This window comes from Ochlerotatus camptorhynchus, unplaced genomic scaffold (assembly GCF_037179485.1).
Source record: "Ochlerotatus camptorhynchus isolate MF236.1 unplaced genomic scaffold, CSIRO-AGI_Acam_v1.1 ptg000328l, whole genome shotgun sequence".
NCBI classification, from domain to species: Eukaryota; Metazoa; Arthropoda; class Insecta; order Diptera; family Culicidae; genus Ochlerotatus; species Ochlerotatus camptorhynchus.
The window spans coordinates 5,999,348-6,027,061 of record NW_027040816.1 but is presented as its reverse complement, the minus strand read 5'-3'; the positions used below and the strand labels follow the sequence as shown (position 1 = coordinate 6,027,061).

At 42.2% G+C, this 27,714-nt stretch overlaps 1 protein-coding gene across 1 annotated transcript; it reads right to left on the bottom strand.

Annotated features, from left to right (window-relative positions):
* Window positions 1-1,907: 1,907 nt before the first annotated feature.
* AP-2mu (adaptor protein complex 2, mu subunit) lies at window positions 1,908-27,392 on the bottom strand. Its single transcript, XM_065230161.1, has 7 exons — window positions 27,220-27,392; window positions 26,290-26,570; window positions 26,026-26,188; window positions 25,684-25,959; window positions 25,171-25,624; window positions 24,973-25,111; window positions 1,908-3,055 (listed from the first exon to the last, which is right to left on the bottom strand). Exons 2-7 carry the CDS (start codon window positions 26,464-26,466, stop codon window positions 2,948-2,950), a joined length of 1,317 nt encoding a protein of 438 aa, XP_065086233.1. The 5' UTR covers window positions 26,467-26,570; window positions 27,220-27,392; the 3' UTR covers window positions 1,908-2,947.
* Window positions 27,393-27,714: the final 322 nt, after the last annotated feature.

The following is a 27,714-nucleotide window of genomic DNA, read 5'->3' as shown; positions in this document are numbered from 1 at the left end:
GTTGAATTCTTCTTGGATTATTGCAATGAATTAATCATACTTTATCATTATACGAATAAATTTGACCAGCCTTTAAGCGAAGACATCAAATCAAGAAGCTTGATATGTTGTCTTCGCTTTAAGATACACTTGTTTTATTACTTTGAAATTTAATTTAATGACATTTTGAGTGTTGATCCTAATACTTTTGTCTTTCGAACGAATCTATTAAAGGGACGTAAGACTGGGCGATGTTCCTGATCGTTGGATTGTTATGACAGCACCAGTTATTTTTTTATATTGACAAGCATTTCGAGTGACTCTGCACCAGTCAGGTTACAAGCAATCTTTTTCTAAATTTTGAACAGTTGTTAGGTTGCATTCCATTTGGTAAATTTTCACTTAAATTTGACACGATAATAAATTAAGATGTTCGAAAATCCCTCAGTTGTTGATTGGCTGATTTTCGAGAAGGTGTGCGTCAAAATTGATTCCTTGTCTGTCAGAAATAAGACTGGTAATAAGCAGGTTTATTTGAAAATTTTCCATCAGTCAAATTTAAGTAAAAATTCGCCAAATGGAACACAGCCTTAGTTACCCCAAATTGAACCAAAAAAGGGTTGTTCTTGCTTGATGAGGGCCAATTTGCGTTTTTCCATATAACGGTGACCAACCCTTATACTCATTACCTAGGGGAAATGGCTCTTATGTTGGCCTATGGATCTAATGTTGGGCCCATCGCTAAAAATTTGCTATTTATCAATTTTACCTAGGTGAACGCGTCATTGGGACGGTACTAATCGTACTAATGGATATTTTTGGTTGCTTGCTGAATTTATGTATGGGCCCAAACTAGGGGCATTTAGGCCGACATTACATCCATTTCTCCTAAGTAAAATTGTTCTAGATTTCCTTCATATTCGAGCACGCGGCGAATGAATCTGACTAGTAAACTTTGACTCAAATATGAGTAAACATTATGAGCGGCATTTACTAAAATTTGAGTAAAAATGTACTGCTGCTGTCACCCATTATTGCACAGTTTTCAATTTCTAGAACCCAGAACCAATCCCAACCAATGAACATTTCGGATCTCTAGCAACCAAACGCAGTCGGTTTCAACAACTATGTTCATGAGTTTATTCCAGTTTATATTACTATGTCATTTCCCTTCCGGTCTATATAGTATGGGGATAGCATCCAGCATTATTATTATTCGTTTCCGGGTATAGCGTATCGTATGTATATATTTAGAACGATGTTGTTTCTATTGTTTATTTCCCCATTATTATTTTTTTCTGTTACAACTACCCGGTTGAGATAATATAATAGCATATTGCGATTTGCGATAGATCGGTTATTCTCATCACCATGCTGATAATGATTTTCATTGTTTTTTGTTTTCTTTTTTCATTGGCCAAAATACACGATGCTTACACAGTAATCGTTCGGTTTCGAATGTTAATTTTTGTTTTGCAAATTGATCAAATAAAATTTGGATGCGAAAATACACTTGCAACGTTTAACCGTGACGTGAGTACCTATGTGTGTGTGTGTGTGTTAGAATGATAAATGCTCATTACTAAATATGCCGATAAAATGGTCTATTATTCTTGTTCTCAGATGATTGCGTACTGGTTCTATGTCGATTGTAGGGTTGTATTAGCATTGACATTATAACAGATGAGAGGGTGGGGACCGAGGTTTTGGCATTGCTGCCATCCACAGGATCAGGCGGGGGTCATTCAACACTGGTCAACATAATATTTTGCGTTTGTGCAGCGATGGGCTTTGGTCAACCTGCTGGTGCTTCGGCGGTGTATTCGAGGACAGCAGTAAAAAGTAACATTTATACGATTCTTGCTCTCATTTATGGCCAGTGGTTACAGCGAAATATTTCCGATATTTTTTGTTGTTGTTGTTGGCTATAGTTTACTCTCGTGGTTATGATGCACCTTCATAGTTTCCTTCATTTACAACGTGTGGGGGATCCTTGTGTATTGGTTTTGTACACACAGTTTTTTTTTTTCTTAGTTCGATTCGAATCTTATCATTCTAGTGTTGCTACTGATGTTGAACGAAAATAAAAAGACTTTCTAACAGAAGAAAAGGATGCAGAATCAAACTAATGGAATGGATCGAGAAAAATCGTTAGAAAAGCTTCAAACCGAACAACAAGTATTTACACACAGCGACGATGGGAAAATGAAGCGGCGAATGGTAGGTTGAGATTCAACTCATTATTATTGGTTGGCTTGGTTGGTTGGTAGGTCGGTACCCAAATTAGTAACCAATAATGGAAAATCCATAATGCATCTATTAAATAGGAGTTATAAGAGGAAAAATGTATTGATTTTTTGTTCCAACATTATCGCATTTTTTTTTTTGTTTACTAGAATAGCCTACATCGTCTCATTCTTCCAATCAATGGTCTAATCTGCTAATTAAATCGAGTTTGTTTTAGAGGATGAACTATGCATATTTTATTATTGTTACCTTTTATACTTTATATATAATGTGTGTAATCATAATAACGAGAATAAGGAGCATTTGCTGCTAGCCTGTTTGCCTAAACATACTTTGATAACTCTTGCTTTTGTCCAATAGTTCTGCGTTTGATAATAATAGTTTTCCACAATTACCTTTCACATTCAATGAAAATCTTTGTATGCACTATCTGCGCGTGTATGTAAGTGTGTATGTTTCACAATTTCTCAACGTCGATGAATTAAATTAATCCACAATAACAGGGTCGAAGAATGTCGTCGATACAGACCTGACATCCCTATCGAATAGAACATAGAGATGCTGGTAATTCGTGATTTGTGTGACCATCGATCGGTCCTCATTTTTTGTTTTTTTTTTATCAATCCTACTACTAGCAATAGTAGTGGGTAAACTTGTACCACGAATATCGAGAGCCAAAAGATTTTTGCAATCAGCAGAATTATTGATTTCCTATGGGTTATTAACAGCGCGTCTCGTACAGCCCGCTGCGACCGATGTAGCGCACCCATTTGATCACATCGTGGTCCGAGTAGTTCAGCTTAGGCTCAAATACCTTCAGATAGCGCACCTGCAATAGAGGAAGAAAGAAAATGAAGTTGATAAGAGCCTTAGGCCAACAACGCACACAGCCCCCCATAAGTCATCACCTTTGTTAGACCCTCGGTACTGTCGGAGTTCGCGATCGTGCTATATCGATCGATCTTTGCTTATCTAACGAAGGAGAGATCGACTGATCCACAAGATCACGGTCGGATACGGTCGAACAAGGCGAAGCCTTCGTGCACACTATTTGTTAGTAATTAAGAATAAAATGCGTTCAACGTAGAGTAGTACAAAGAAAATGTGTTCAGTGTAGTAGATATTAGAATAAAGTGTTTTCATTTATTTATTTATTTATTTATTTGTCAGCATCAACAGACTCGATATGGTCCCAATGATGGTTTAACTTAAAATTAAAATTAAAGTCATAAGTTAAAACTACAAAACATTAAAACATGATCATTGACTGTTTCCATTTCTGGAGAAGAATGAAGAGAAACGTCTCCCAAGTGTTAGTCGTGGCAGGTGAAAATCGAATACTGTGAAACTCGGTTAAATATTCGCTGCAGTCCGCCTATTGCACCGTTGATGGCATAGTTTGTCCTACGTAGTGGCATTCTCAGCATAACATTGTTACGAAGCATTCGGGGTTGGACGTTAATGTTTACTTGCTCCAAGATTGCCATGCAATCAATTCTGCCATGTAACGTGTCCGCGACAAGCAGGGCTTTTGAAGTATCTCTTCTGGTGCGAAGAGGCTCCAAGTCAATCAGCTGGCAGCGACTTTCATAGCTGGGCAAATGAAACGGGTCTCTCTCCCAGGTAACATTCTCAACGCGTATCGCAGAAAGCGGCGTTGAACGGACTCGACACTCGCAGTACCATTGTTGTAGTTCGGACTCCAAACCACAGAACAATATTCTAGAATGGAACGTACCAGGGAACAATACAGTGACTTGAGGCAATGGAAGTCGGAGAAATTCTTAGCTGTTCTGAAGATAAAGCCCAATGTCCTTGACGACTTGTCGACGACGTACGAGATGTGTTGCTTATATGTAAGTTGAGAGTCCAGGATGACACCCAGATCTTTTACATGGCTCACACGTTCAATAATGGTGTCCCGGAGAGCATTGTGAAAAATAACTGGTTATTTCTTTCGGGTAAAAGTGATGACTGAACACTTCGCAGGATTTACTGTCATTCGGTTCAAATGGCACCAGCTGGCAAACGCTTCAAACTGACGTTGGATAACTTGACAATCATCGATCGAGCAGATCCGTAAGTAGATTTGATTTCGTCTGCATACGATAGTCGTGGACCTTCGATAACTAAATTCACGTCATTGAAGTAGAGTAAGAAAATCAACGGTCCCAGATGACTTCCTTGAGGTATTCCTGACGTAGCTGCGAAAATGTCGGACTGGCAGTCACTATGGGCTACCACCAACCAGTGTTGGAAAAATCATATTCAAAAAAAGTTCTATCACAGCTCATTGCAGAGATAAATCCCAAAGGAACTTCTCACAAAAAGTTCGCGAACGAGAGATGATAAAAAGTTCATGAAAGCGTAGAGCGGGAGAAATTTTCATTTCGTATCGCGAAAGATGTTTCGTCTCTCCATCTCACATCATTTCACACGTACTCGTGATTCGAACCAACCAAATATCCCCTCAGCTTTGTTCTTTTTTTTCCAGCGAGTAAAGGTAGGCGATGATCACGCGAGAGTGTCTGTTTGTTTTCTTCTCGTTCTCCGATATTTTTCGCATCCTTCACATTAAATACCATTTCCAGAGAACTTTGAGATTTGGGCGTAATTGCTTTTGTAAACAAACACGTCATTCAGCGATTTCTCACGAATCAAAGCACAATCTAGCGAACTTTACTATACCAAATGAATCATTCCTCTACCTGTCCGTGTTGTTAGCTTTTTAGATTGAACTTTAATTCACGAGAAATCGGCGAATTAAGTGTGTGTTTACAAAAGAAATTACGCCCTAATCTCAAAGTTTTCCGGATTTATTTATAGTTTTAGTTCTCAATGCAACCAGCTAATAGTAAATACTTGTAACTATTCACCAAGAGTCTAATCTTTGCTGACCAAATCATCATTTGTGGCTGTACTCTTCGACAAGAAGAACTATGCTATTAGTGAAATTTAGATCGTTCTCAATCTGTCACTATATCAAAAGCTCAAGGTACATGGTACTTTGATTAATTTTGTGTTCATTTCCAGCCAACTGGTAATAATTTTTTGTTTTTCTTTTTTTTCTGCCTATATTTTTCACAGTTTTAATGGACATTGAATAACCTGTTTAAATTTTTTATCATCCTAAATTGCACACTAAAAAAATGTTTTTGTCAGATCCTTGGTCAGCAAATAAAGCGTTTTGAAGTTCAGCAGTGCAGCAGTCCCGCATACCTTATGGTTTTACATAGTTTTACAGGATTCCCAGTCATGGGAGAGGACAGTAATAGCCCAGTGCTGTAAATTTTCATATCATTCGATTGAAGATGAACCACTACAACCATTCAATCAATTCTGTGTAAACGAATTCTCACATGACCATAATTTGAAGAGTCCCTTTCTCATTCGAAGCTCATTGTCAGTGTCAATTTAGTCACTCAGTATCATTTGATATACGACAGTGGAGTATGGAAGAAATCCAGGAAAATGGTCCCGAACAGACAAGTCGACCCGATGTCGGATCAATGTAAGGCTAATTTAAGGTCGATGTCGACCCAATGTCGTGTTAATGTCGGGTCAATTTTGGGTTTATGTCGGGTCAATGTCGGGTCAACATCGGGTTGGGGTTTGATAGAAGTCAGGTTGGTGTCGGGTTGGCTTAGCTTTTTCGCCGGAATGTCGACCAGAGCTCCGTTTGTGTGTAGGTTACACTCAATCGAATGATATATAGCGTTTCTCAAATGAGAATGATCCATGCCTTCGTCAAATGACTAAGCAACTGATATCACCCATTCGGAGGAGGTCCCCTTTGATAGCGAATAGCTACTTTTCTCATTTTCATCAAAAATGTTCAAATGATTTTGAGAATTTACAGCACTGGTAATAGCACAGTGAAAAAGTTCACCACCACCTATATTCCCAACCATCCCCCTGCATATAAATATTGCATAAGAGCTTACAGGAACGATATTACGAACACTAGTGATGAGAGGAGCCATGCATTAACTTTATTTCGTGAAAATGAGGATACATTAGGCGCTCCTCCTTCCGCAACCCCCTATCCTGAGGAACGGTTTTAATATAAAAATTGCTAGTCACAAAATCTTACACTACCCTCCCCGTTCCTCGTTAATGTCGCGTTGACACTTGTGCTGATTTATTCGTTTTTTTTTTGCCAGAAACCAATGCACCAATCAATCAGCTGCACAAAACTGTTCACATCATCCTGATAACGGCTACTTTAAACAACAGGCGCCAGTAGACAGCCAGCTACCAGACTTATCAGTCTTTAGAGATTGTATTGATTTACTCGGGATAGCTTTCTGTCTATAATCTTTCCCTTGTGAAATGTGCAGTGCAATTTTCAAGAACGAATGTGGTGTAAAGAGATAGAGAGAAAAAATGATCTGATATTTTTCGTATCCTCACGTTGGTGATTCGAGTTAAAAAAGTTCGCGATATCTCATTCTCTCATCCCAGAAAGTTCGCTCAGGAAATATTGGAGTGTGAAACTAGTGAGGGAAAGTTCCCAAGAGAAAACGTATCGCAAGCGAAAATGATATTTTGGTGAGAATTCCATCACTGCCACCAACTGACGATCGGCGAGATATGAGCGAAACCATCTCAAGAGATTTCCGCTAATCCCAAGTTTATCCAATTTGGCGATCGCGATGGCGTGATTTATCTTATCGAAGGCAGCAGATAAGTCAGTGTAGATGACGTCTGTTTGTGACCTTTCAACCATACTTTGCGTGATGTACGATGTCAGACACAGTAGATTCGTGGTAGTAGATCGACCAGAGGTGAAACCATGTTGATATTCACTTAGATACTGCTTGCAATGGGAGAGCAGAGGCTCTATGATGATTAACTCGAATAACTTCGAAATTGCGCACAACGATGTAATTCCACGATAATTATCCACGTTCCGTTTACTACCCTTTTTATACACAGGGAACGTATGCGCAAATTTCCAGTTCGATGGAAAAAAGCCACACGATATGGACAATCGGAACAGATGTTGTAGCGGTGACAGTATGTTAGCGATATGCTTCTTCAGAAAGACTGAAGGGACACCTTCCGGTTCAGGGTTGATAGAAGGCTTTAGTTTTAGTGCGGCAGTCGTTATCACTTCAGCGTTGACAACAATTCCACCCAGAGCTTGACCGGAAAGTGGAACGTTGCTTGCTGCTAGAGTCACGTATTCGTTGGTTAAGCTCTCTTCAGAGAAGACACTTGCAAACTTGTTGGAGAACAAGCGGCACCGGACCGGACTCTCTGCGCTGCTCCTTCACGTACTTCCAGAAAGACTTCGGGTGCGACTTGAATTTCCTTTGAATCCCTCGCAGATAATGCAAGTAGCATTGACGGCTGACTCGCTTGAACTGATAATTGAGCTTAACGTAGTGACGTTTCAGTGACATCGTTCGATATTTAGTGAATTTCATGTGTTGAGTGTTGTGTAAATCATTATGGAGGCCCAGTGCGCATAGAAAGAAGATCACGGAATCCCGGAAGGTGATGTACGATCCACACTTCAACCACAGCCACGCAAGGGTCATCGCGCGGAGGTAGGCTGCCCCATTGGCTTGAGCTCTCGATCAAACAGTGTATTATAGGTCAATTTGGCGTCGATAATGTGCTTCTGAGAAGCTTACATATGTGAAGACCTACACAAGCGTTTCGTTTTCAAGCTACGACCCCCTAAGGCTAGGTATCCAGTGAAAAATTACTGTCCATTCTGCACCAGGGTAGGGATATAGATTTGACATCACAGAATAATGACCACAGGGGTTCAATTAATCCTGCTTTAAAACGCCGGATAGTAAGGAAAGATATTGAATATTAAATCTGTCGACAATCGTTGTTGTTATTCACATCGTCGTGATTTTGCGCTGTTATATTTGATGATTGTTTATCACACGGGCTATCGTTCTTCGTTTTTCCCGTTCTGTAGACTTAGAATAGAAATTGTACCGGTTGTTAGTGGAAAGTGCAGTTCGTTGCGATAATCGTCTATTCGGAGGTCATCTTGTAGTGTTTACTGTTGTGTTATTGTCGATATCAGACGCTCTGCAGAATCCAACTCCTCCTTGTGTATTAGAGTATCTCCACCGCTGTTTCTAAATTAGATTTGGAAACTTAGTCAGCATGACTTCCGCCTGTGACCAATGCGCTAAACCAGTTAAAGGCGATGAAGAATCCGTCTCCTGCACGGCTTTTTGCGACAGGATGATTCACCTGAAATGCGGCGGCACAAAGTTGAACAAGGCTTTTCTGAACATTGTCCACACTAGTCCGAACTTGTTCTGGATGTGCAACGAGTGCGCGAAGCTGATGAAATGTGCCCGGTTCAAAACTGCTGTTTCGTCGTTTGGTAGTGCGATTAATTCTATCACCGAGAAACAGGAAATCGCACACGCTGAGCTTAGAAAGGAAATGACTAAACAAGGACAGCATATCGTTCAGCTGTCGAAACGAATCGCATTGACAACTCCAACACACTTGAGTTCCGGCGATCTATTGCGCCAACCGCCATTAAAACGGCGCCGCGATGAAGGCTCGCTCACCAGCAAACCACTTGTTGGTGGTACTAAAGCAGTAACGGATGACAATGCCTTTACCGAGGTCCTTACTGTCCCTGAACCCACCGAGCTGTTTTGGCTGTATCTTTCTCGTATACATCCTAGTGTGAAATCGGAATCAATCGAGAAGCTGGTCAAAGGTTGTATACAGTGCGATGATCCGATTAAGGTTGTGCCGCTAGTTAAAAAAGGAGTTACATATCGTACAAAGTCGGATTGGCTCCCAAACTACGTGAAGTTGCTCCTACATCGGATACATGGCCGAAAGGAATTTTGTTCCGTGAATTTGAAGACGGTTCAAAAAACATGTGGATGCCTCGTTTGAACACGCCAGCCATCACGATCTCTCCTGTTCCGGGACCTTCCGTGTTCTCAACTCCCATCTCCGGACTAGACCCAGTATGCTGATTCAAAATTAGATGCCGCGTTGTGAATTGGAACGCTGTAAACCAGAACGCACTGCCTGTCGCATTATGGGAGACCTCGAACCACTAGCTGTTTCCCGCCATCAAAGTCGTTCTATTTCCTGCCATCAGCGTCATTCTGGACCTGCGGTCGAGTTCGGTGGTGGGGTCTCCCAACCATCGATTTCAGGCAAGTATGCATACATTAGGTACAGTAATTTTCCTGATCTGCTTTCGTGTACCAGTGCAACGCCTCAAGCATCTGCCGGCTATTTCCAGTTGAGAAGCACTTCTGATACTGCTCATCCACAATATCCGCATTACTGTTCGAACAATCTCCGGGACGCACAATAGACCGCTCTTTGGAAGCTCCGGTTTCCTCCAGCCCAGTCGTGCCGATTCCTGCCAGCGTTCAGCATAATCGTCCTGGACCTGTGGCTGGATTATGAATCAGGAGTCTTCCACCTTGCCTCTACAGGTAAGTACAATCAATATATGTATTGACTATTCACTGCCATTCGGACTATGTTAGTCATTGTGAGGATGCCTCTGTAACTCCCAATCCTGGGAACCTGGAACGCGCCGTAGAAAGCCCCATGGAAGCCCCCAATCCCTCCGTCTAAGTCCTGCCATCAGCAGCCTTCATTCATCATAGTCGTTCCGGACCTGCTGTCGGATGTGGAGTGGGGGTCTTCCAACCCACCCACTATGGCGAGCATCCAATGAGACTTGATGATGGTCAGTTATTGCCTGATGTATCTGTGATTTCCAGGGAGAGCAGTGGTTCGATTCCTTGCCGCAAGCAGGACGACGTGATGTTCTACCAAAATGCCGGTGGAATGAATTCTGATGTTGAAGAGTACCGCCTAGCTGTCATGTGCGAAACGTGGATAAATTATCGAACGCTTTCCAGTCAAGTCTTAGGTTTTCGGATGACTACGAGGTCTATCGTTGCGATCGGAATCCTAACAACTGCCGTAAATCTACTGGTGGAGGTTTCCTTGTAGCTATCCGTGGCGGGTTGGAGGCAAAGGCCACCGAGAACGATTCATGGAACCCTTGAACACTATTTCTATGCGCTCTGTACATTCCACCTGATCGAGTCCGGGACAATGAACTCAGCGATACTCACTGTCGGTCAGTTTTTACAGCTATCGAAAGTGCCACTCCAGTTGATGAGATATTCATTATTGGTGACTTCAATCTACCAGGCGTTTCGTGGAGTCCATCTCATAGCGGATTCCTGTATCCAGATCCTGATAGCTCTACATTTCACGCAGGAGCTATTAGTCTTGATCCACGGAAGAACATACTTACTTAAAATCCCGATGTAGACCTCCGTGTTGACCTTGTCGCCTTCTGGAATGATCACCGGGTTCATTTTTTGCCATCGGAAGCCAGCAATCCAAACACCATAACGCTAGCAGGATGCTTGGTCAGATACACGTTCTTGTGCTCGTCGGTCACGTCTTTTACCGGTAGAGAACTAATATACCGGTCGGTTCTGGAATTTGATACGGGATCGACGGTAAACATGCTCTCGTCGGTGAACAGGATTACCGGATTTTTTCGCTTAAGGAAGTTCAAGATTTTCTTGCATCGTTCGACTCGTAGGTCCCGGATGCGGTTGGTAATCATGTGAGTTTTTTTTTCGTGCCCTCGACTTCACCCCGCAATCTTTGTTTACGCTCTTCCGTGCCGTAAAGTCACTGATCCCGTGTTCCTTTGCCATTTTCCTTTTTTCGGTCTAAAACCCTTTTGACGGTTCACCGGGACACCCCCACGGCGATTGAAATGTCTTTTTGCGATATTTGCGCGTGGGACAAATCACGAATACGCTGCCACTTCGTCATGGTGCAACTGTCAAACTAAGTAAATCATTTTCTTTTATACACAGCCTACACTGAGCGAATTTACCATGTCGTCATTGCATGATTAATCATTCAGAGCTATCCGATTTCATTAACATCGAAAATAATATGAGATACCCGATTGACTGATAATTGACATTAAATGGGATGATTCATCATAAATATCATAAAAGAAACTAACATCAACCACTTAATGAAGTACCGTTCACATTTTGAAAGGTATTAACAAAAAATGAATTCAAGAACAGAAATGAAGTAAAATCATCCAAGTTAGCCCCATGACGAAAATCATACAACAACTGTCATGCGATTCATATCGTTCCAGTTTCCCGTTGCGTTTTGGCTTCGCCATTTTATATTTGCAGCTGGATGAACGCGCACTGAGCAAAGGGGCAACATTCGCAGTTTTGGTGGCTCCCAGTGATCGAAAAATTTGTGAAAATTAGTGAAAAACTGTCGCAAAGTGGTGCAAAATTACTGCCGGAAGCCGCGGGAAGCAGCTGGTGCCAAGTGTGACCGCAGAAAAGGAGCATTTCAGTGCACCGCAGTGCTAGCCTTTCTCCGCTGCTCTTTGGCTGGTTATTTTTTCCTATCCCTGAGCTTCCGAGAGTGTGTGTGGTGTGCGTGGGGTTTCGTCCGACGGACGGACAGAACAAGATAAAAAGCAGCTAGAAGCTAACAAGCAATTCCGATTGCAAAGTGAACAGCTAGGGTACGGACGGACAGGGAGCGAAGAATAAAATTGTCCACCTGCCATGGCTGCCCCGTAGAAGCTGGCGCTGGCTGATCCTGCCTTGATGCTGCTGCTGCTGAATTGTTGTCCGGTGCAAGGTGTGGTGTGGGTTTTTTTTTCTGTTGGAAAGGAACTGTTGTAGGACGAGAGACCACCGAAGAATTCGGAATAACACTATCCGGCGGACGGGAAGACCAGCCAGGAGACCGGTAAGCGATGATGATCTTTTTGTTTGTGGTAGATATCACGATGGAACCATCTATGGCTAGGTTTTTTTTAATGGAAAACATCGAGAAAAAAAAAACTGTTCCAAAACCCCCCACGAAATATTTCGACCGACTCCACTTTTCCTCAAGTTATTGAACATCATTAATAATATATATCTTTCCAATCCTAGGAATCAGATGCAGGAGTACCTTCCCAAGGAGACCAACGACTTCCGCTAGCTGTGAGATTCTTCAGTCATTACAAAACATTGACCCCATGGCACTGAACTTCGTGCTTGACCTCCACAAGCGACGCAACATAACACGGAAGGATGTTTTTGATGTCCAGACTAGCGTCAAGAAATTATATAGTCACCTTGAAAACCTGATCCGCTCCATAGTACCTTTGCAGGCATGAGACCCACAAACACAGTATATTACAGACGTTTATCTACAAAACATGTCTTCAATGTTTAATTGCATTGATACAGAGCACAAGTTCTTTAAGTTTCTTATTGAGGCGGACCTTTTCAGTAAACCGAGAGTATTTATTGCTAAAAACGGTAGTATCGATGAAGCAGGAAGTGACACGAACATCAAAACTACACATTTAATCTTAATGAACTTAGAGTTTCAAATCAGAAAATTTCTCGAAACCGAAGATGTGCTGTCTGAAATAATTAAAAATATGTACAATCTAAGGAAAACAAGTAATAGATATTGCAATTTTGTCAACGGAGCACTGTTTCAAAACAATGTAATGACAATTTTCGATGGCCCTCCTTTTACATTAGAAGAAATGGGAAGAAAAGTTATGTTTCGCAGAAAAATATATTAAATAAATGAATAACACTATTGTCCAACTTGTAAAACAAAAGCGTTTCATTTACAACATTAATTTACTGTTCCAACGATTTAGGACAGATATATTTTGTTATGATCACAATTTTTAAACTGTAAAATAAGCTTTCTTCTTTTTATATATTTTTCATTCAGATTGCACTTATATTTCATTTGAACATTGCATGACAATTTATTTTGAAATTGTATGACGAGTCCGTATCATTCTCAATGTTAATCATACGGTTTGTTCATTGCAAGTCTTCCTAAGAATGGATGATAATCATGCTGATTTAGAACTGATGGTTTACAGTGTGCAGAATGAAAATCATCCTGTTTTAGAATTGATGCTATTCAGTTCTTCTGTGCTTTGAAAGCTGAATCAGAGAATGATAATCTTTCTCAAATAGAAAAATAATCCGTATGGGGCTCAAGTGAAGCAATAATCATACATTCATGTGTGGACAATTTGGTTCAGTGTACTACGGTATGAGCTATAGACTGTCTAGTTATAGACATGCGGATGCAAAATCCGTAGATCTGGCAACTGAAAATATACCACCATAAATTTGCCAGCACTGGAAAAAGTTCAATCGCCTCATGACTCAAAGCAAAAATCAAAACAAACCGATTTCGGCAGCAGCTTGTTTGTTGATTTTTACTTCCTTAATGTCCCAAAAATGAAGTGCTTTTTTCCACATTGTGAAAATGAGTCCCAAAGCGAGCTCCAAAACGTGGCATTTTTTCGATTTCCGGTGAAAAAATCTGATCGCGAGTTGTGGCTTGGATTCTGCGGGTTGACTGCTGCTTTCAGACTCTCTGATAGTCACCGTTTGTGTAGTGTAAGTTTTTTTTTAATAAAATTTCAAAGATTGAGTGGTATATTTATAAAAAATAAATTTCCCTTTCAGCTGCATTTTAAAGAGGATGATTTGTATAGAGACACAGCTGGAAAGATCCGGAAGATCAATGGTGCTGTTCTGTGGTTTCGAGCCGTCCCTCAGTTAAGTTCAGTTCCAGAACCGAAAACGCTATGCACTGATACAGAAGCTTCAGATTATGGCGAGGTGGAATACCTGGATGAAAGCTTCTGGAATTTCGACTCGGTCGATGCTCTTAACACGGATCAAGCGAATTCAAATCTGTCCACGCAACGTGAAGAATTTTGTGAAGCTGCTGTTGACCTAAACGGATCGGATGCCGAAAATTCAAATCCGCCAACACAGGAAAAGGCTTCGTCGTGCTATGAATGTTTTAACGCTGTTGAGTAAGTTTTTAATTATTAATTTTTGTGGGGTTTTATTTTGATTTATTGATTTTTTTTCAGGTAGATTGACCGGTACAAAAACGAAAACCAGGACCTAAAAAGAAAACTAGAAGACTATGAGGACCAGTTGTCAAAAATTAAAAGCGTCGTGATCGATGACCAATACTCCTTAATGACCGGGTAGAAGAAGATTTCCAAATGGTCAGACGACAGAAAACCAAGGCATTGTATGCACAGGTGAAACGGGAACCTTATTTGTACGATGGTGCAAACATTATCACGCATACGGTAAAGGGTGATACGGTCAAAATTTGGTCAATATCAACTTGACGTATTTCTTTCAATTTTGCATTTAAAAAACCTGAACATCCCTCATTTTGAAGGTGTGTGTGTGTAGAATGTTGCTCCTATTTTGATTTTGGAATTCACTCTTCAGTTGTCAAAATGCTGTCCAAGCAAGAAGAGCAGCGTATCAAAATTTTGCTCGCGCATCGCGAAAATCCGAGCTACTCGCACGCAAAGTTGGCAAAATCGCTTAAAGTTGCCAAATCTACCGTTACAAATGTAATTAAAGTGTTTGGGGAACGTTTGTCGACAGCCAGAAAGTCTGGATCGGGGGGAAATCGAAAACCGGAAGCCGCTGAGACGACAAAGAGAGTTGCCGGTAGTTTCAAGCGAAACCCTAACCTCTCTCTCCGAGATGCCGCAAATAAGCTGGGTGTATCGTCTACAACCGTGCATCGAGCCAAAAAACGAGCCGGACTATCGACTTAGAAGATAGAAGGTAGTGACTCCAAATCGCGATGATAAACAAAATACGACGGCCAAAGCGCGATCCCGGAGGCTGTACACGACGATGCTGACGAAGTTTGACTGCGTGGTAATGGACGACGAAACCTACGTCAAAGCCGACTACAAGCAGCTTCCGGGACAGGAGTTTTATACGGCAAAAGGAAGGGGAAAGGTAGCAGATGTTTTCAAGCACATGAAACTGTCAAAGTTCGCAAAGAAATATCTGGTTTGGCAAGCCATCTGTACCTGTGGCTTGAAAAGCAGCATTTTCATAGCTTCCGGGACTGTCAACCAAGAAATTTACGTGAAAGAGTGTTTGAATAAACGTCTGCTGCCTTTCCTGAAGAAACACGGTTGTTCCGTACTGTTTTGGCCGGATTTGGCATCTTGCCATTACGGTAAAAAGGCCATGGAGTGGTACGCCGCCAACAACGTGCAGATGGTTCCCAATGACAAGAACCCTCCCAACACGCCAGAGCTCCGCCCAATTGAGAAAATTGTCAAGCGGAACCTAAAGAAGACCAAAAAAACTGCTAAGGGCGAGCAGCAGTTCAAGGCAAACTGGCTTTCTGCGGCGAAGAAGGTGGACAAGGTGGCTGTACAAAATCTGATGGCAGGGGTCAAGCGTAAGGCCCGGCAATTCGGATTTGGAAAAGCGGAAGCCTAACTGAATATTTTTCCTGAATTTTATACTAATTGAACTTGAAAAAGAAATTTAATTTGATTTTTTAAATAAACGATTTCACCGATTTACACGCGTTTTCCCTTGACCAAATTTTGACCGTATCACCCTTTAGTTAACGAAAATGATCGTAGTTTGGACCTCTACTTCGTGTCAATTTCCTCTGCTCCTTGTGCACTAACTGAGCTAGTTCCACATCACCCTCCTCTAATTGTCACTGGTCCTCGTTGGCGTACAACAATTTGCCATACAATGAAATTACTGGAAGCGGCTCCAGTTCGGATGGAGGAGGCTTTTTGGATAGCGGAAGATAAAGTGTTTATTGTGTTGTACCTTATGACTATATATTTAAGATGTATTGTATAGTGACCAAGAATCCTCGGCTCTGTTAAGTTAATTCGGTTGAGCCTTATCAAATAAATTAATAAACAAAAAAATAATTGTCACTGTTGAGGACAAACTCGTGCGTGATTTCGACGACTATCCTGCTACGGTTTCTTATGACTTCCGTAAAGCTGACCACCGTAGCATCATAGATGTATTGTCTAGCATGGTATGGGAGAACATCCTTGATCCTGAGGACGTTGAGGCTGCAGCGCAAACCTTTTCACATGTCTTGACAGACATGTCCCGAAAAGAACACACCACAAAGTGTCTCACCCTCTCTGGCAGACGAGAGAGCTACGTAGGTTGAAGTCAATCAAGAGAGCAGCATTGAGAAGATTTACGAAGTATCGCACGCTTCCTCTGAAACTACATTATGCGAGGCTGAATCACATGTACCAGCGATTTAGTCGTGAATGCTTTTCAACTTTCCAACGAGGCATCCAGCGCAAACTTAAGCTACACCCGAAATCCTTTTGGAACTACGTGAACGAGCAACACAGGGAATCCGGCCTCCCATCGTCTATGGAATTCAACGGAGAAGTTGCTGCCACTAATGAGATACTAACTGACGACCAAATTAACCTGGCTGCGTTCCAGTAAACGATCAAACGCTGGGTGCAATTGATGTTAATGCTGAGATGATTTCTAAGGCCGCGACTCTGCTCAAGTCATCCTTCAATCCTGGACCTGATGGAGTTCCATCTGTATTTTTGAAGAGACATATTGCTTCCTTGTTAATTCCGCTTCTTCGCCTGTTCCGAATGTCTCGCTCCAGTGGCATATTTCCATCTTGCTGGAAATTTGCGCTCATGTTTCCCGTCCACAAAAAAGGAAGGAAACGAGCTGTGGATAACATCGCTAAGTGCCGTTTCGGCCGCTCTACAACCACCAATCTGCTGTGTCTCACACAGGGGTTGAAACTGTTGACGTTTTTTACTACACTCGCTTCGTTGTCCTGTGCGACAGTCTGTTTGTTTTCGTACTCTCATGCTCTACCGTCGTATCTCTTACACAATGCAAATGGTAGAACAACATTCGAGCAAAAAGAAAATTATCAAATAACTATCATATGACATGTGTGATTTCGTTCTAATTCCTCAATTTGGTGTAAATAAAACCTTTTCTGATCAGAAATGCTATTACTAGAACATCGTTGCTTGCTATTTTCCGAATGCACACAAGCACAGCATCAGCACCTCTTATTATGGGAAAAACTAAAATACATACATTCGTCACGGTCTTCGGCGACAATGTCGTATGACAGAGCCTTTCATATGACATTTTAGTTTGGTACTGTAATTTGATAGCTTGTTTTGCAAGTGTCGGAAGCAAAGGCAGTCGATTATCACAGAAAATGTGTCGACTACGGTGACCGCTTACAAGACTGGTCTCACATCATATATAACCGAAAGCATGTCGGATCGGGTTCAAACGGACTTTATTTATTCAGACCTATCCGCAGCATTCGACAAGTTGAACCATGCTATTGCGATTGCTAAACTCGGCAGGCTCGGTGTATGCGGTAATCTTCTGAGTTGGTTTCGATCATATCTTACCGGTCGCCAACTAAAGGTTGCCATAGGAGATTGCAGATCAGCTAGCTTCTTCGCCATATCAGGTATACCTCAGGGAAGCCACATGGGACCGTTGATTTTTATACAGTACTTCAACGACGTGCATCTGGTCATCGAAGCTCCTCGGTTAACATATGCAGATGACCTCAAAATCTTCCTACGAATCTGCTCCATTGCTGACTGTCACTTTCTTCAACGTCAGCTGAATGTATTCGTTCTCACGAAAACAACAACCGATAATATTTAGCTATGACCTGCTTAGCTCGACAACCGAACGCGTGAATCAGGTGAAAGACTTGGGTGTGATCTTGGATTCGCAGCTTTCATTCAAGCAACACATTGCACATTGAATCTGTTCAACGTCGCTTTCTTCGCCAGTTACGAAACCCGTTGTCAACTTATCGACCTAGAACTTCTCCGGACTAGAAGAGACACAAGCAGCGCCCTAACGGTGGCCGATATCCTTCAAGGAAGGCTACCCTGAAGCAAACTGACCTAAATGTTCAACCCCGACCGCTTCGTAACAACCTTATCCTATAGCTATAAGACTGCCTCTACGTCGCACAAATTATGGAGCATACGGTGCGAGTTGCGGACTCTGCAGAGAACATTCAACAGAGATGCATCTGGTTTCGACTTTCATCTCTCCCGTGATGCACTTCGTCGAAGATTGGACGAACACATGAATCCGTTTCCGCGCAGGTGCAAGAATTTCGTTCAAAGTGAAGTAATGAACAAGTTGTATTATTTGGAGCTGCTACAGGAATCAGTTGAGAAACTTGTTAAAACTACCGCTCGGTGCGAAGATCCACTAAAGGTTGTGCCGCTTGTGAAAAAGGGATCCGATACGAGTCATATGAGTTTTAATTCGTATTTGTTCCGCGAATTCGAAGTTAAAAAAATATGCCTCGTTTGAACACGCCGACCATCACAATCTCTCCTGTTCCGGGTCCTTTGCATTATTCAACTCCCGATGCCGGAATGGATGGCAAGCAGCGTTGCACAATCGAAGCTGCAGCGTCACTTGATGAAGTCGATTTTATCCCCAATTCCTGAAACCAGAACGCACTGCCCGTCGCACTATGGGGGATCTTGTTTTGCTCGATCCAGTCTCGCACGTTGTTTCCTGTCTGCATAGTCGTTCTGGCCCAGCGGTCGAGTATGGCGTGAGGTGCCTCAGTGTAAGACTGCCTCTACGTCGCACAAATTATGGAGCATACGGTGCGATTTGCGGACTGCAGAGAACATTCAACAGAGATGCATCTGGTTTCGACTTTCATCTCTCCCGTGATGCACTTCGTCGAAGAAATGTTGAAGATTGGACGAACACATGAATCCGTTTCCGCGCAGGTGCAAGAATTTCGTTCAAAGTGAAGTAATGAACAAGTTGTATTATTTGGAGCTGCTACAGGAATCAGTTGAGAAACTTGTTAAAACTACCGCTCGGTGCGAAGATCCACTAAAGGTTGTGCCGCTTGTGAAAAAGGGATCCGATACGAGTCATATGAGTTTTAATTCGTATTTGTTCCGCGAATTCGAAGTTAAAAAAATATGCCTCGTTTGAACACGCCGACCATCACAATCTCTCCTGTTCCGGGTCCTTTGCATTATTCAACTCCCGATGCCGGAATGGATGGCAAGCAGCGTTGCACAATCGAAGCTGCAGCGTCACTTGATGAAGTCGATTTTATCCCCAATTCCTGAAACCAGAACGCACTGCCCGTCGCACTATGGGGGATCTTGTTTTGCTCGATCCAGTCTCGCACGTTGTTTCCTGTCTGCATAGTCGTTCTGGCCCAGCGGTCGAGTATGGCGTGAGGTGCCTCAGTGTAAGACTGCCTCTACGTCGCACAAATTATGGAGCATACGGTGCGATTTGCGGACTGCAGAGAACATTCAACAGAGATGCATCTGGTTTCGACTTTCATCTCTCCCGTGATGCGCTTCGTCGAAAGTTTTCTTCTGTTTATCACCGGAAGTAGTAACTGACTATAAGATATATGTTTTTTATGTTATGACCATGCTTGAATGTATTTTTTTTTTTACTATAGCTGTTAAGGTTAACATCATTGGGGCTTCATCCAGCCTGTTGATGTAAAACAACAATAAAGAGACCTTTAACGAGAGTGAAAGTGACACAAAAAGAAGATAATCTCAGGGCCAAATACTTAGAAGCTGATGTTGAAGAAATGTTGAAGATTGGACGAACACATGAATCCGTTTCCGCGCAGGTGCAAGAATTTCGTTCAAAGTGAAGAAATGAACAAGTTGTATTATTTGGAGCTGCTACAGGAATCAGTTGAGAAACTTGTTAAAACTACTGCTCGGTGCGAAGATTCAGTAAAGGTTGTGGCCGCTTGTGAAAAAGGGATCCGATACGAGTCGTATGAGTTTTAATTCGTATTTGTTCCGCGAATTCGAAGTTAAAAAAATATGCCTCGTTTGAACACGCCGACCATCACAATCTCTCCTGTTCCGGGTCCTTCGCATTATTCAACTCCCGACGCCGGAATGCGTAGCACAATCGAAGCTGCAGCGTCACTTGATGACGTCGATTTTATTCCCAATTCCTGAAACCAGAACGCACTGCCCGTCGCACTATGGGGGACCTTGTTTTGCTCGATCCAGTCGCGCACGTTGTCGTTCTGGGCCAGCGGTCGAGTATGGCGGTGAGGTGCCCCAACCATCATGTATGCTTCCATTAGCAACAGGTATTTGTCTGATCAGTTTTCAAAATTCCAGTGTTACGCCTCTAGTTACCGAATCCTTCATCGATTTCCTCCTGTTGAATAGCATTTCTGTTGCCAACGGCATTGAACAACTGCTGTACAGCATGAGTCACCTAAATTAACACCCGGGACGCATTTTGGAAGCTCCTGGTTCCTCTAGTCCAGTCCAGCTGATTCCTGCAAGCGCTTATGTGACTAGATGTGGATCAGGGGTCTTCCAGCTTGCTTCAACAGGCTGGACATATAATTTGATCAAGACAATTCTTCGGCTGATATGCCTTCAAGTTACAGCACATCTTGCATGTCCAATGTTGCTTATTCCAATCCTGAACAACCACCGATGACGGCATACCTTACAACACCGATTCTGAATGCACTGCACCGAATCGGAGCTGCCACGTTTCTGAAAATGTCAGCCCAGAACGCATTGCCTGCCGCCTCATGGGAGTCCCTAAGTCTTCCAACCTTCGATTTCAGACAAGCATATGTTTATTGGAACCAATTTCTCGCCTGATCAGCCTCTAAGTTTCAGCGCAACGTCATCTTCACCACCGACTGAACCTCGCCTTTCCTATTGCCAACCTATGTTATCCGATGGACTTGTGGTGTATTATCAAAATGTTGGTGCCCTACGAACTAAGGTTGACGACTTCTTCTTGACTGCTGTTGAGTCCAACTACGATGCAATAGTTCTTACCGAGACCTGGCTAGATGATCTAATTCACTCAGCACAATTGTTTGGCAGTATGTTCTCAGTTTTTCGTAATGACCGTAACCGGATGAACAGTGCCAAATCACGTGGTGGTGGCGTCTTGATCCTGCTCCGGTCAGCACTTCTCTTGAGCAGTTATGAGTGAAGATTACGACATCGCACAACATAATAAGCATCGGCGTATGTACCTTTCTCCTGACCGTAAATCTAATTTGAGCTGCGTTGATAACATCACAACGATCTAGCCCTGCTATTTGGCGACTACAACCAGTCTGGACTTGTTTGGAATAATTCCACGAATGATCATCCAACCATTGACATTCTGCGGTCGTACATAGTTTCCTGCTGTGCTCTTTTGGAAATGTCCTCCTGTCCTTATGTCTATATTTAGACAACAAAATTCCGATGAAGAGAATAATAAGTAAATAGATAAATAAATAAATAATTCCGGGCAGAATGTTGATAATTTTCAGGTCATCAGCAACCACAACTTCTAACCTGTAGAGCTCAAACAGACCAGTCCATACTTTTCTTGAATTCCAGGCTAGTAACAACAGCTTTTTAACACCAGTGCTTTTAAAATTCTTCTCAAAAGCCTTAGAGCGTTCATTGGCTTCTTTCTGCACCAAGGATAATGTAATCTTCAGGAACTCGCCAATGCATAGTGGTTGAAAAGTTCATTTTGACGCTCTTAATTAATAGCTCCATGGAGAGCGGATTTAGAGTAAGGACGTCTTCAACAAAGTTGATGAGTATGACGTGCTTCATATTTTGAAGGCATGGGTTTTGTGATTAATCCCTCTAAAAGTGAAATGAAAAATTTATTTTTTCACAATGTCGAGATAAATGGTTGACGTCTTCAGCAAAGTTGTAGCAAAAATGATTACAAACAACTTTGCTGAAGACATAAAAGTCCTAAATTTCACTCAAATCTAGATAGAGAGCGTTGTTTGAGGACGGACCCCCCAAAACACGTTTTTCATCAAAACACATATTTTCTTTAATTTTAGGCCTTCATTATGTTCAACAAAGTTGATTGGTATACTAAAATACACATCATTCTTGAACATACTATACCTGCATCATTTTAATAGGATAGGATTGATAAATTTTATTTTATTTTCCTCATATTTTGGCCTCGCGTATCTTTCTTAGGTGCAAGAAGGTGCAGATGAAATCAAATGCATCTAAAATTACATTAAAAGAGCTTTCAAATGGTGGTAAATTTGTCCGTCCACGACCGTCTGCTTGGGAGTTGTGATCAAAACAAGTATCTATATCTTTACTCTGTTTTATGGTATAACCAGTATAAAAAAGATAATCAACTTCAATATATCCACATATTTGTTCGATTGGTTTTGCATTTTTGTTGTCATTTTGTATGGTATTCAATTATCATCATTATTATCATAATCATAACCATTAATATAATCATTATCGTTTCCTTAAGCTTCTTCTGCTAGCAGCTGTTTAGCATCGCTCGACAATGGCTTCTCGTGATTTTTAGGCCATCCACGAATGCTAGTAATCAATGGATCTGATAATACTAGGAGTCAGTTCAATAGATCACGATTTGTAAGCGATCTTTATTGCTTGCGGGTATTGAACTGTTGGTATCTGTTAAATAATTTTTTTATTAATTTATTCGTTGTTATATTGGTTAAATACATGTACCTCTTCCAATCCTTGTTCCTTGCCTCCTGTGCTTCCTCAGAAAGCTGACCGATTAGAACAAGGAAATGTTCAATCACGGCTGATCCATGTATCAATACTTTATGAATACTAGCTGGCAAGTAATACCAGGTTCGATAGGTTGGTGTCGATTAACAAAGCCAAAGCTTGTAGATCTGTGTATTCGGGTATAGGGTTGTTCAAGGACTTCTTCAAAGAATGAACCAACTTATTTTCATCTGCAGGACTTGCGTGAGAAACGGTTTTCAGGATATCCGTCACCTCTTTCTCACCTGATTCTCTCATCTTCATTTGTGTCGCAAATGCTAGCTCATTAAGATGGTAGCTATTCCGAACCTCTGCAGTTTTCATCCTCTACGTTGTTTCACAACTTTCTTCGAAAGGAACAAACTTCCGTCCTGCCACACTTTTGCATTTTCAGAAGTAAACGGAAGCAAGTTTAAAACGTTTTCAGGAAGTGTGAACGGCTTACTGAAATACTCGGCGTGACACTTGACAATCATGCACGAGCAGGTTTGGTCCAGAGCTTTTCAAAAAAAGTCGCACATCGTTTTCACGGGTTTTTCGACATGTGCAGCCACATCCGGCATAATATTCATATTTATGGCATAACACTGGAGTACCTTCTTATAAACGCAGTTGAATTTTGATGATCGGCCTCCACTCGTTTTTTACCAGAGTTACAAGAGATCATAAATAAATTTCAACTTAAATTTAATCAAGAAAAAAAAATCATTGGCACTTATTGTGATCTAACGATGAATTGAAAAATTTAAAAGAAATAAAGCCCTTCCAGATAATGTAATTTTACTTCAAAGCCCTGCTCTCGTAGCTTCCTCTGTTGTCTGGTTTCTTTGACAGAATTAGTCTCTCTCTCCTTCGCTTGGCTTCCGCAGTTCTTCTATCTTACATGCTTTCATATACTTTCACAATTCTCGATGAACATTTCAAATGGTCCTATCTGCTTTGATCGATTCTTTTCATCGACTTTCTCTTTTGATAACCACTGCTATGCAAACAGGTTTCGCGCTAATTTTGATGAAAAACGTGTTTTTGGGGGGTCCGTCCTCAAACAACGCTCTCTATCTCGATTTGAGTGAAATTTAGGACTTTTATGTTTTCAGCAAAGTTGTTTGTAATCATTTTTGCTACAACTTTGCTGAGGACGTCAACCATTTATCTCGACATCGTGAAAAAATAAATTTTTCATTTCACTTTTAGAGGGATTAATCACAAAACCCATGCCTTCAAAATATGAAGCATGTCATACTCATCAACTTTGTTGAAGACGTCCTTACTCTAAATCCGCTCTCCATGGAGCTATTCAACCCTATTCTGTATTTCGTTTCGAACGAAATTCTCATACAAAAAAATATTTTTTGTATGAGAATTTCGTTCGAAACGAAATACAGAATAGGGGTGATTAATTAAGAGCGTCAAAATGAACTTTTCAACCACTGTGCAATGACAATGTTGAGGAAGAAATGCTTTTTTCCAATGTTCCTTTCATCACAAACTAACTCAATTACACTTCTAGTTGCATGCTTTATATTAAATTTGTAAGGAAACAGCTCCATACCCTGTTAACATTCATCATTTGATTTGTTTGTATGAATAATAATAGAACAGTACAAACAAATACGAGTAGGATACAACCAATTTTGTATGCCAATATCTGGTATGTAACGATGCTTAATTATTTGTCGCGCGTTTTCGGAAACAGCTCTTAAATTCACTTTTTGGAGACACATGGATGGTGTCACGGAACAAAAAATTGCCAGCTAAGAGCATGAATTGTGGTGATTCTTCTTACAGGATCCACAGGATGCCTGTCCTGTGAAGGAAAATCCTAAGAAATTTAAATGTTCAATTTCAATTTCAATTTTTGGGAACGTAAGACTCGCAAAGCGATCTTACAATCTCGATTCAAGCGACAGGTAGGAAACGCTGCACGTTCCCGACCAGGTACTAATTTATCTGCTGTTAAAAACGGTCAACGAGGAACAAATTCTACATTTGTACCCGTAGGTACAAACAGCTCATAAGCTTCACAATCATCAAACATTCCACCAAAAGAGATTCCGGAAAGCAGTTTATCCGCGAAATGTCTTACAACCTTCAGAGTCAGAAGGCTCACTTGATCTGGTTCATTCCTGTTCCGAGGTTCCATTGACAGTACAATGTCAATATGATCGAATTCTGGGGGTTATACCAGATGGAAAGTCACGATTTCTAACTTTTTTTTTTAAAACCTAGTTTCTAAAATCAGATGCCAGTGTGTGCCTTACCTTGAATCCGGACGGCGCGAACGGTACCTCAAAGTTCATCGAGATCGGCGGTCGGGTCCACTTCTTCTTCGTGTCGGTCTCGAGTAGTTCGATCTCAGCCGACAGTTGCGTTTCCTTCATGCCGGCCATCCGTTTGATTCTAGAGCAGGTGAGAAATTTTACTTCAATGGGTATTGGCGTTAAATTGGAAAACCTTACTTCCACACAATGGCATTCTCCGACGCCTTGTACTTGGCCTTGCCTTTGAGGCAGATCAACTGTACTCCGGACGTGTTGAGCGGCGTCGGAATCTTCACCTCGATCTTCTGCCCCAGCAGCGATGGTTTGAAGTTCGACTTGAGCACCACCTTGACCTCCATTTTCGTGCGACCGACCTCGCGCACCAACGGAATCACTCGGAATGGCAACGAAATGTCCTTGGTCGTGCGGTAGCGCATCAGCTCGAATTCCCCATCCGGCGGGATGAAGCTGATCGAGTGTTCCGTTTCGAACTTGCTTAACTTTACGCACTGATGGAACTGGCAATCATCAATCACGACCACCGGTTTGCCCGAACGGGACGCTTCATTGTCCGCATTGCCGGAGATACCGCTGCGTCCCTTCGCTTCCATCACGATCTTATCGTTGATGCCGAACTTGCACTCGGGCATACCTAGGAGGGCGAATCAGAGTTTGGGATTCAGATATTTATGTTTGAATAAAACTACTCACCTGAAAGATAGGACTTCATTACGACCTTGCCGGCAACGTGTGCCGACAGGACTTGACCCTGGGGACTCATGAGAAGATTAACATACTCTAGGACGTCCAGGAATAGCTCATTCCGGCGGTACTTAATGCCTTCCCGACGCCAGCCGATCTGACCGGTCACCTGGGACGTGATTTGGGCCTGCTCCTCCTTCGTGGCAGTCTTGACACCCTGCTGGGTAATGAACGTCTTCAGCACGCCGGTATCCGAGTTTTGCGGATAGCCAAAGTCCAGAATTTCTGCGCGAGAAGAACAAACAACATCAGTTCATCTTGTTGCAAAAAAAAAAATACGCGGTCACCTACCATCTAACAGTTCATAGATCAGCACAAAGTTGTTCTTGATGTTCTCCTCAGAGATTTTGCCAAAGTAGGACTGCATCACGTCGATGATCTTCAGAAGAAACTCAAACACCATTGCGGCGTTCACATTCTGCTTGGTGACGGCGGCCAGCCAAATGTTTGCGCGCTGAAAAAGAAACCATAGATGATAACCGATTGTAGTTTTGACAAAACGATCGCTTCCAAGAAATAGTAGAAGCGTGATTCATAGATCTCACGCCAACTCACCTTAATATGGAAGAAGCTGGTCCTAGCGATGTTGGTCACCGGCGAGCGAACCTGCTGCCGCGCGTGGATCACATTCACCCGGAAGGCGTCCACCGCATTCCGGCCGATGTCATCCCGGTACACGCGGGAGATCAGCACCTCGCCCTTGTGATTGTAGACAAAAAGTCCGCCGATCATTGTCCGCTCCTACAACTCGTTTCCCTCCACGGATGGCGGACCACTTTCCACGGGTAGATTGCTTCTATCTCTATCAGTAAATTATCAACGTTTATCAACAGCAGCTAGCAGAAGAGAAGGATAAGGAAAAAAGCCAACTCAATAAAAACGCCCACTTGCACAACAATCTCTTATTCCAGCGAGGATGCTGCACTGGCAAGCAAGTCAAACATAATCAGCTTCTCACTGATAAGAACTTCGTGGCTGGAGAAAGTGAATTATAGAGCACAAATTGTTGTAAGTAGTGGTGGCTGCATCATTCAATCAATTACCGACTTCCTGTTTCCACTCTTCTCCTTCCCCCGCAGACCCCTAATCCATGGATATCCATCCATCTACACTTGCAACTTGCAGCATATCAAATCGGAAATCGATAACCTTTGAAAAATTAGCCTCTTTTCCAGAGATTACCCCCGCACAAACATGACTCGAACTAAAACCATCCCTTCTTCTCTGCCAGTGTCAATTACCGTCCCTTTTCCAGCGAATAAAAAGCCATCGTTTTATCCCTTCGACGGTCTTCTTCCGCCCCCAACCGCACTCACTCCTTGCACATTCTGATCCATCTATCCATACGCACTACTGCTGCTGCTGCTGCTGTGTCACTTGCCAAAGAAAAAAAAAATGTCTTCCAGCCCGACAATCCAGTCAGCCACCACCGACACTCTCTTCTACGAATTTCACCGGAAACCCACCGGCCAGTTTCTAACTTACCTTTGAGACTACGTTACGGGGAACACTTTATAGCACTTTTCCGCTCGAATCTAGTCCATTTTGGCCACGGAAATTACCGAAAACAATCAACCCACAAATCGAACGCGACCAGTGAGGATCGAACTTTCCTCCGCAACTTTTACGAGGCGAACGGCGAACGTCGAACGAATAATGACACAATCGAATTTTCACCCGCAAAAAAAAAAGAAGCAAAAACGCTCGTTTGGTCGAGGAATCGATGAATCGCGAGGCGGCCGATGACGTTTTTATAGACGAGTGCACGGATGGCTTTGAGTTCACTCACTCGACAAAAAGTGACACAACAGCGGGGCCCTGTTTACTATAAATGAAAAATATATGTGTTCATTTTTAGTAAACAGGGCCCCGCTGTTGTGTCACTTTTTTTTTCGAGTGAGTGAACTCAAATCCATCCGTGCACTCGTCTATGCGATGACGCAGGGGAGTGATGAACTCGACGAGTTGTTCGCAAGTTTC